The 9809-nt window shown below is 51.1% G+C and overlaps 2 protein-coding genes across 2 annotated transcripts in view; one reads left to right on the top strand and one right to left on the bottom strand.

The window, feature by feature from the left end:
- Positions 1–9809, bottom strand: part of ITGAE (integrin subunit alpha E) — an 81426-nt gene that overhangs the window by 7852 nt on the left and 63765 nt on the right. The window contains exons 24-28 of the mRNA XM_032270061.1: positions 7829–7906; positions 6417–6480; positions 6231–6338; positions 2652–2708; positions 2259–2354 (exon numbers count right to left, since the gene is read on the bottom strand). Of these exons, the coding sequence (XP_032125952.1) occupies positions 2259–2354; positions 2652–2708; positions 6231–6338; positions 6417–6480; positions 7829–7906 (403 nt within the window). The remainder of the gene's footprint in view (positions 1–2258; positions 2355–2651; positions 2709–6230; positions 6339–6416; positions 6481–7828; positions 7907–9809) is intronic.
- HASPIN (histone H3 associated protein kinase) lies at positions 2865–5640 on the top strand. The gene has a single exon (XM_032270045.1). It carries the CDS (start codon positions 2905–2907, stop codon positions 5272–5274), a length of 2370 nt encoding a protein of 789 aa, XP_032125936.1. The 5' UTR covers positions 2865–2904; the 3' UTR covers positions 5275–5640.

The raw sequence follows: 9809 nt of genomic DNA, 5'->3' as shown, positions 1-9809 counted from the left end.
CGATTCTCCACCTCAGCCTCCTGAGTAGCTGCTACAGGCGCCCGCCACCACGCCTGGCTATTTTTTATATATGTACATATATATATATATACACACACATATATATATATTTATATATGTAGAGACGGGGGTTCACCATGTTGGCCAGGCTGGTCTCCAACTCCCGACTTCAGGTGATCCGCCCACCTTGGCCTCCCAAAGTGCTGGGATTATGGGTGTGAGCCACTGCGCCCAACCTACTGTTTTTTTAAAATTCTTTCTTGCACCTGTCCCTTTTTCTCCATCCATTGCTACTTCTTCAGTTGAGACCTCACAAATCTCACCTAGATCACTGCAAGACATTAAACTTGATAACTCGATTACTAGTTCCCACTTTAGAATAAGTGATCAGGAAAGGTCTAAGAAAATAACATTTGAGCTAAATTTAAGAAACCACCTACGTGAGGACCTGGGGGAGGGAGGTGTTATGCGAAGGAAGAGTAAGTACAAAAGTCTTGTGGCCAGAATAATACTGTACTGGCAAGCCAGAAGAATAGAGAGAACAGAATAACTCAATTATAAAAGGGGCGGTGGGAGAGAAAGGAGAGGACTAGGAGATGAAGCTGAAGAATTAAGCAGAGACCAGATCAAGCAGTGCCTTGCTCTGCCCATTAAAACAGTATGGATTTGCTGGGCGAGGTGGCTCACGCCTGTAATCCAAGCACTTTGGAGGCCAAGGCGGGTGGATCACCTGAGGCCGGGAGTTCAAGACCAGTCTGACCCAAATGGGGAAACCCCCGTTTTAAAAAAAAAAAAAAAAAAACAAAAAAAAAAAACAGTATGGATTCTAGTCTAAGTGTGCTCAAGCACCACTTTTTGTTTTTTTTGACGGGGTCTCGGTCTGTGACCCAGGCTGGAGTGCAGTGGCACGATCTCAGCTAACTATAACCACCACCTCCCGGGTTTAAGTGATTCTCCTGCCTCAGTTTCCCGAGTAGCCGGGATTACAGCACCCATCACCAAGCCTAGCTAATTTTTATATTTTTCGTAGAGATAGGGTATCATCATGTTGGCCAGGCTGGTCTGGAACTTCTTTTTTTTTTTTTTTTTTTACGGAGCGGGGTTTCGCTCTTGTTACCCAGGCTGGAGTGCAATGGCGCGATCTCGGCTCACCGCAACCTCCGCCTCCTGCATTCAGGCAATTCTCCTGCCTCAGCCTCCTGAGTAGCTGGGATTACAGGCACGCGCCACCATGCCCAGCTAATTTTTTGTAGCTTTAGTAGAGACGGGGTTTCACCGTGTTGACCAGAATGGTCTCGATCTCTTGACCTCGTGATCCACCCGCCTCGGCCTCCCAAAGTGCTGGGATTACAGGCTTGAGCCACCGCGCCCGGCTTGGTCTGGAACTTCTAACCTCAGGTGATCAACCTGCCTCTGCCTCCCAAAGTGCTGGGATTATTATGTTATTTTTTAAAAAAATAAGCAGAGGAGTGGCACAATCTAATGTCTGCTCTTAGAAGATGGATAGCTGTTATGTGGAGAATTATTTGTAGAAGTTGTGGGAAAAACAAGAGGCAAGAAGAGCAGGCTTCGCCGGGTGTGGTGGCTCACGCCTGTAATCCCAGCACTTCGGGAGGCCGAGGCGGGAGGATCACCAGGTTAAGAGATCGAGACCATCCTGGCCAACACAGTGAAACCCCGTCTCTACTAAAATATAAAAAAAAATTAGCTGGACGTGGTGGTGCGCGACTGTAGTCCTAGCTACTCGGGAGGCTGAGGCAGCAGAATTGCTTGAGCCCGGGAGGAGGAGGTTGCAGTGAGCCGAGATCGCGCCACTGCACTCCAGCCTGGCGCTTGGCAACAGAGCGAGACTCTGTCTCAAAAAAAAAAAAAAAAAAAAAAAAAAAAAAGCAGTCTCAAGGTTATTGCAAAAGCCCTAGGCAGGAGCCGGTAGCGTGAATTACCACCGCAGCGGAAACGGAGAAAAGTGAATGGATTTAGGATCTATTTTGGCACTGGAATGGCAGGGCTTGCTGCTGGAATAGACGTGGGGAGGTAGGAAAGGGGAGTCACAGGTAATCCCTAGAGTTCCTCTACTGTAACTGGAGTAAATCACCCCCCCTAGGGTAGCTAAGGAACAGGTTGGGACAGAGGGTTGTGTTTTTTTGCCCCAAAAGACCTATTTTGGACACATTATGAAAAGACGCTATTATCTCTTCTAGGGGTGATGCCCGTGAGCAGCTGGATAATCAAATCTGGAGCATTTCAGTCTCAAATACCTCCTTAGAGTGGTCCAAGGAGATCTCTGCAGCCACGGTTACATTTTCTTTATCCGAAGCGATGGCACAGCTCACTGACTGCCATTCTTCCACGTGCTGGAAAAGCAAGGTCTAGTTAACATCATTCCTTTTTGTGAAAAGACTGAATGTTCAACACTTAGGACACAGAGCAGCGTAAGGTCCCAGAATACAGGGTGTCAGCAATTTCAGCGCTCCCCTCGGCCCAAGCAAAGCTCCAGCGGGGGCAGATGAGGCCCAGGAGAAGCTAGGGAGAGACTGGAAGCCGCCGGCACTGGCTGGCAGGAGAAACGCTGGAAAAAGTCTCCCGGCCTCTCGTGTCACCCGCTTCAGGCCCTCCGCTCTCCCCTGACCTCTCGGGACGGCCGCGCTTACCTGAACCGGACTGTACCCACAAGCGCGCTCCTGACTCGGGGTGCACACCGTGGAGGCCTGAAACGAGAACCATGGCCAAGACCCGCTGAACAAACGGAGCCGCCATACTTTTCTGCCCGGGGTCCCCGGCGAGGTGCGCATGCGCAGGGCCGGGAGCTAGGACCTCCCCCCGCCGGCCACGGCCGGTGGGCGCGTCCACGTCAAGCGGAAGTCTCGCGGTGTTTGCGTTTGAACGTCTTGGCGGGCGCCGGCCATGGCGGCTTCGCTCCCCGGTACTGGGAACCGGCTTTTCCGCACTTATGGGGCTGCGGGCGGCAGGAGACAGCGGCGGCGGGGCCGGGCAGCCACGCAGTGGTTCCCGCCGCAGGAGCGGAGGCGTTTCTTCGACAGCAGCGGCAGCAACGACGCCAGCTTCGGCTGCCCCTCGCAGTCCGACGATCCCGACGACCCCGACTTCCTGGGCAGCCCGGTGGCGCGGCGGCGGAGGCGTCCCGGCGGCCGAGTCCCCAAGGACCCGCCCAGCCTGGCCGTGACCCCAAAGCGCCGGAAGCTGCGAGCTCGGCCGAGCCTAACCGTGACCCCGAGACTCCTGGGGCTGCGAGCTCGGCCCCCGCAGAAGTGCAGCACCCCCTGCGGCCCGCTCCGGCTTCCGCCCTTCCCCAGCCGCCTCCCCGGCCGCCTCAGCCCGGACCTCAGCGTGTGCGAACAGCCCAGGGACGGCGACGAGCTGGGCACCAGCGCCTCCCTGTTCAGCTCTCTCGCTTCGCCCCGCCCCGGGTCCCCAACGCCAAGGGACAGTGTCATCTCCATCGGCACCTCCACCTCTCTGGTTGCAGCGTCTGCTGTCCCGAGCGGCCTCCACCTCCCGGAAGTCTCCCTGGACCGAGCATCTCTCCCCTGCTCCCAGGAGGAAGCGACAGGAGGAGCCAGGATTGTCCGCCAAACCCGTGCCAGCCTCAGGTCAGCTCTCTTTGGCCTTATGAACTCAGGAACCCCTGAGGATTCTGAGTTTGGGGCAGATGGGAAGAATATGAGGGGGTCCTGCTGTAAAAGGAAACCGTTGGGAAATAGACCAGAGGGTTCCGGTGTGCCAAGCACAGGCAGGAGGAGGGCCACAGGCCAGGATTCTTGTCCAGAGAGAGGGCTTCAGGAGGCCGTGCGGATAGAACATCAAGAGGCCAGGGTTTGCAACGGCTGCATTGTGCCCGGAGGACCCAACAGGCCTGACAAAACTCTACCAAGGCGGAAGAGCAAACGTCAGAAGGCAGTGGAAACCTCTCTGCTCCATTCCCACCATTTAAAAAAGGGCCAAAAGATGAGAAATGATTCGTTCCCTACCCAGGACCTGACTGATTTACAGAATGCCTGCTCTTGGACCAAAACCAGGGCCTCCTTCAGTTTCCACAAGAAGAAAATTGTGACTGATGTGTCGGAGGTCCGCAGCAGCTACACCACTACCACTCCTGTCTCTGGATCCCTCCTATCCGAATATTCACACCGTCCTGCCACCAGCAGAACCAGGAGTGCTCTGTCCTCCTGGCGCTCCTCTTCTATGTATTTGCTAAGCCCCTTAAACACTCCTTCAAACAAAAAGGCATCTGATGCTGAGAAGGTTTATGGGGAATGCAGTCAGAAGGGTCCCATCCCCTTTAGCCATTGCCTTCCCACAGAAAAACTGGAACACTGTGAGAAGATTGGGGAAGGGGTGTTTGGCGAAGTGTTTCAGACAACTGCCGATCACACGCCTGTCGCCGTAAAAATCATTGCTATTGAAGGACCAGATTTAGTCAATGGATCCCAGCAGAAAACCTTTGAGGAAATCCTGCCAGAGATCATCATCTCCAAAGAGTTGAGCCTTTTGTCTGGTGACGCGTGCAACCGCACGGAAGGCTTTATTGGGCTGAACTCAGTGCACTGTGTGCAGGGATCTTACCCTCCTTTGCTCCTCAAAGCCTGGGATGACTATCATTCAACCAAAGGGTCTGCAAATGACCGGCCTGATTTTTTTAAAGAAGACCAGCTCTTCATTGTGCTGGAATTTGAGTTTGGAGGGATTGACTTAGAGCAAATGAGAAGGAAGTTGTCATCCTTGGCTACTGCGAAGAGCATCCTACACCAGCTCACAGCCTCCCTCGCGGTGGCAGAGGCATCACTGCACTTTGAGCATCGAGACTTACATTGGGGGAATGTGCTTTTGAAGAAAACCAGCCTCAAAGAACTCTCGTACACCCTCAATGGCAAGACAAGCACCATCCCCACCCGCGGGCTGCAAGTCAGCATCATCGACTACACCCTGTCGCGCTTGGAACGGGATGGGATTGTGGTTTTCTGTGACGTTTCCATGGATGAGGACCTGTTTACAGGTGAAGGTGACTACCAGTTTGAGATCTACAGGCTCATGAAGAAGGACAACAACAACTGCTGGGGTGAATATCACCCTTACAGTAATGTGCTCTGGCTGCATTACCTTACAGACAAGCTTCTGAAACAAACGACCTTCAAGAGTAAACCTAACACTCCTGCCATGAAGGAAGTCAAGAAAAAGATCCAGGATTTCCATAGCACAATGCTGAACTTCCGCTCTGCCACTGACTTGCTCTGCCAGCACAGTTTATTTCAGTAAACTCAGTGTGTCTTACTGCCCCCCAGTGGGAGGAGGCTGGTCTTGAAGCCTCTGGTGCTGTTTCAGCCTGCATCCCCAGAGCAGGGTGGAATCCCATTCTCGCAAGATTCCAGTCACCTTTTCAAACAAGAATTTTGTTTCCAAATAGAAACTGACCTATTTGTAGAATTGTTTAAATTTGCTGATGACACATGGCCTTGAAAAAGTAAACTAGCTAGGTGCAGTGGCATGTGCCTGTAGTCCCAGCTACTTGGGAGGCTGAAGCAGGAGGATCACTTGAGCCCAGGAGTTCAAATCTAGCCTGGTCAACAGAGCGAGACCCCTGTCTCTGTTTTAAAAAATAAATAAAATACATATGAAAACAAATGTTTATAAGTAGCCCTCTTTCTAATTGTCAGCAGAGTCCATTCTGTAAATTCCATTTTTTGAGCCTTGACACTTTATGTAGTCTGAGCAAAAAAAAAAAAAAAAACCCAGGCTTCAGCTGTCATAGTGAGCAGAATCTGCTGCTTCAGGTAGCAAGGCTCACTTTGGAAACCAGGCTACAGATGAAACAACTGAAAACAAAGAGGCTGAGGCAAAGCAGAGGCCAAAAAAGAGACTCGGGGAGAAGAAGGGAAGATAGGATGGTAAGCAACTTAAAGCAGGCAGCATAAGAAGTGTTGCATGTCATATCAGTCCCGCAGAGAAGCGGAATTTATCAGTTTTCAAAGGGAAAATGTCTCTGCCTACTGACAAGGTTTTAACTTTTGCTTATTTTTCATCAAAAGGAAGACAACTGACAGGTTGCTTTAAGAGCTGAGTGATGGATACTCCTGAACAGGACTTTGGTAATTCACTCCTCATCTTTTCCCAGGGTGAAGCTGTCTTTACCCTTTTCATAAAACTCCGGTTTGTATACTTTACAGTCACTCTGAGAGTAGATGTGATTGTGATAAAGAACTGCCTTTAAATACCTGAGTCTTTGTCAGGTTCTTCACTGTTACAATCTGGAGACCTCGAAATTTGGTTGGGACACAAATTTGCAACTGGTATTCTGCTCCAAAGAGGTTTTCCCCATGTATCTGCAAATTAAAATCAGAGTAGGAAGTCAAAGCTGGTGTTGCTTGGCCACCTATAGCTTTGCAATAATAACTACTTACATGGAAGAGGAATTCTTTGTGGTCAGAAAGCCCCGGGCCTGTGTTCACATACATTACTGATGGTCTGCAATTGAGAGGACATGTGTCAGGCCTTGAGGACCCTCCCTCCCATTTTTGGAGACAGGGTCTCACTCTCGCCCAGGCTAGAGCGCAGTGGCACAATCATGGTTCAGTGTAGCCTCAACCTCCAGGGCTCCAGCCATCCTCCACCTCAGCATCCCAAAGTGCTGGGATTACAGGCATGAGCCACCACGCCCATCCCCCTTTCTCTTTTTGAATGAACTTGAATGCTTTTTTTTTTTTTTAAGATGGGGTTTCACCATGATGGCCAGGCTGGTCTTGAACTCCCGACCTCAGGTGATCCACCCACCTCGGCCTCCCAAAGTGCCAGGATTACAGGCGTGAGCCACCATGCCTGGCCAGCTTGAATGCTTTCAACTGGATACACTAGGACAGAAGGCACCAGACCCTTACGAGGAATGAGGCCGGGTACAGTGTGTCACACCTGTGATCCCAGCACCTTGAAAGGCCAAGGCAGGCAGATCACCTGAAGTCAGGAGTCTGAGACCAGCCTGGCCAACATAATGAAACCCCGTCTCTACTAAAAAAAAAAAAAAAAAAAAAAATTAGACAGGTGTGGTGGTGTTCACCTGCAGTCCTAGTTATTTGGGAGACAGGCAGGAGAATTGCTTGAGCCTGGGCAGCAGAGGTTGCAGTGAGCCAAGATCATGCCACTGCACTCTGGCCTGGGCAACAGAGTGAGACTCCGTCTCAAAAATAAATAAATAATTAAAATTAAAAAATAAAAAGTTAGCCACGCGTGACGTCTACCTGTAGTCCCAGCTACTCGGGAGGCTGAGGCAGGAGAATCGCTTGAACCCAGGTGGCAGAGATTGCAGTGAGCCAAAGTCACCACTGCACTCCAGCCTGGGCGACAGAGTGAGACTTTGTCTCAATTTTAAAAAAAAAAAAAAAAAAAAAAAAACACGAATAAAAGCTGAATGTCAAAACGTCAAGTGGCTGCAGCACAGCTGGGATGAGGTGGAATATTTGAACTCTGTATAGTTGGGCTGGTTCGTTTGCTAGTCATCCCTCAAATGGCGTTACTCATCCCCCGCTTACTTCCCCGTCCCACACTGCCTTCTTCCCTCCACAGCATCATATTCATTCCCTTTCGTAGCAAGACTAGTTGGCACCACACCTCCTTTGAGGACTACAATGGTCATCAAAGGGAACTAACCAGCTGTTAGTTCTCTAGAGAGCAATATCAGAGCCAGGGTCCTAAGCAGGCTCCTCTCAGAAGGATGATGCCCACATCCATCCCAACCACCAGCTCCATCTACAAGAGAGAAAGCCCCAAGCTGTCTGCTGGGCCATGCAGTCACTGGTGCTGGCCCCTTGGGAGTACTTACTTGGAAAGAGCTGCAACAAAGCCATGCCTGAATTGAAGGGTGTGGGTTTGTCTGGCCAAAGACCGCCTTTCATTGGAACTAGGAATAAGAGTGTTAGTTCTCAGCACACCTGCTTGGTACAGAACAAGCGGTTTTTTTTTTGTTTTTTTTGTTTTTTTTTGAGACAGAATTTCACTCGTTACCCAGGCTGGAGTGCAGTGGCGCGATCTTGGCTCACCGCAACCTCCGCCTCCTGGATTCAAGCAATTCTCCTGCCTCAGCCTCCCAAGTAGCTGGGATTACAGGTGCGTGCCACCATGGCCAGCTAATTTTTGTATTTTTAGTAGAGACAGGGTTTCACCATGTTGACCAGGATGGTCTCGATCTCTCTCAACCTCATGATCCACCCGCCTCGGCCTCCCAGAGTGCTGGGATTATAGGCGTGAACCACCGCGCCCAGCCAACACGCACTTCTTAAAAAGCGTCTTGCGATTGGGCAAGATGGCTCATGCCTGTAATCCCAGCACTTTGGGAGGCTGAGACAGGTGGATCACCTGAGGTCAGGAGTTCGAGACCAGCCTGGCCAGCATGGAGAAAACCCATCTCTACTAAAACTACAAAAAATTAGCTGGGTGCCGGGCGCGGTGGCTCACGCCTATAATCTTAGCACTTTGGGAGGCCGCCGAGGCGGGTGGATCACGAGGTCAAGAGATCGAGACCATCCTGGTCAACAAGGTGAAACCTCGTCTCTACTAAAAATACAAAAATTAGCTGGGCATGATGGTGCGTGCCTGTAGTCCCAGCTACTCAGGAGGCTGAGGCAGGAGAATTGCTTGAACCCAGGAGGCGGAGGTTGCGGTGAGCCGAGATCGTGCCATTGCACTCCAGCCTGGGCAACAACAGCGAAACTCCATCTCAAAAAAAAAAAAAAAATTAGCTGGGTATGGCAGGCACCTGTAATCCCAGCTACTCGGGAGGCTGAGGCAGGAGAACCACTTGAACCTGGGAGGCAGAGGTTGCAGTGAGCCGAGTTCTCACCACTGCACTCCAGCCTGGGTGACGAGTGAAACCCCACCTCAAAACAAAAAAAAAAGGGTCTTACTCTGTCACCCAGGCTGGAGTGCGGTGGTGCAACCTTGGGTCACTGCAACCTCCACCCCCAGCGTTCAAGCAATTCTCGTGCCTTAGCCTCCTGAGTAGCTGGAATTACAGATGTGTGCCATCATGTCCAGTTAATTTTTCTATTTTTAGTAGAGACAGGGTTTTACCATGTTGGCCAGGCTGGTCTCAAACTCCTGACCTCAAGTGATCTGCCTGCCTTGGCCTCCCAAAGTGCTGGGATTACAGGTGTGAGCCGCTGCATCTGGCCTTTTTTTTTTTTTTTTTTTTAAGTGCTGGGGTACATGTGCAGGATGTGCAGGTTTGTTACATAGGTGAACATGTGCCATGGTGGTTTGCTGCACCTGTCAACCCATCACCTAGGTATTAAGCCCAGCACGCATTAGGTATTCTTCCTGATGCTGTCCTCCCCCCGCCCCTCCCACAGGCCCCAGTGTGGTGTTCCCCTCCCTGTGCCTGTGTTCTCACTGCATAGCAGGTGCTTCTGCACCTGGCCCCCCAGGGTCACTGGGGTCAGATAAGAAAAGGCTGTCAGAGGTAAGCAACTGGAGTACAGGATTGTCTCTAGAAGACCACACTTAGAGAAATGCTGCTTTTAGAAGGGCTTCTCAACCTCTGCACTAGTGACATTTTGGGCCAGTTAGATCTTGGTTGTGGAGGCTGCTCTGTACTAGTCTGCAGCGTTTAGCAGTATTCCTGGCCTCTCCCCACCAGATGTGCTACTGAACATCCCCCTCCCCAAGTCACGGCAATCAAACTGGCGCGGCCTCAGGTGGGCAGAACCGCCTCCACCTGAGAACTTCCCAACAGCGTTCCCCACCTTACCCCCAAACACAGAGGTTTCAGGTAACAGAGCTATTCAAGTATTCCAAAGCTAAGTGAA

The sequence above is a fragment of the Sapajus apella genome, unplaced genomic scaffold, assembly GCF_009761245.1.
Source record: "Sapajus apella isolate SASKATOON/1434 unplaced genomic scaffold, GSC_monkey_1.0 scaffold202, whole genome shotgun sequence".
In the NCBI taxonomy this organism is placed as follows: domain Eukaryota; kingdom Metazoa; phylum Chordata; class Mammalia; order Primates; family Cebidae; genus Sapajus; species Sapajus apella.
Note: the sequence above shows the minus strand (reverse complement) of the source record. Positions and strands in the feature narration are given on the sequence as shown.

What these genes read in the sequence shown, in the direction of transcription:
- HASPIN (XM_032270045.1), top strand. Translation starts at nt 2,905, where the DNA reads ATGGCGGCTTCGCTCCCCGGTACTGGGAACCGGCTTTTCCGCACTTAT.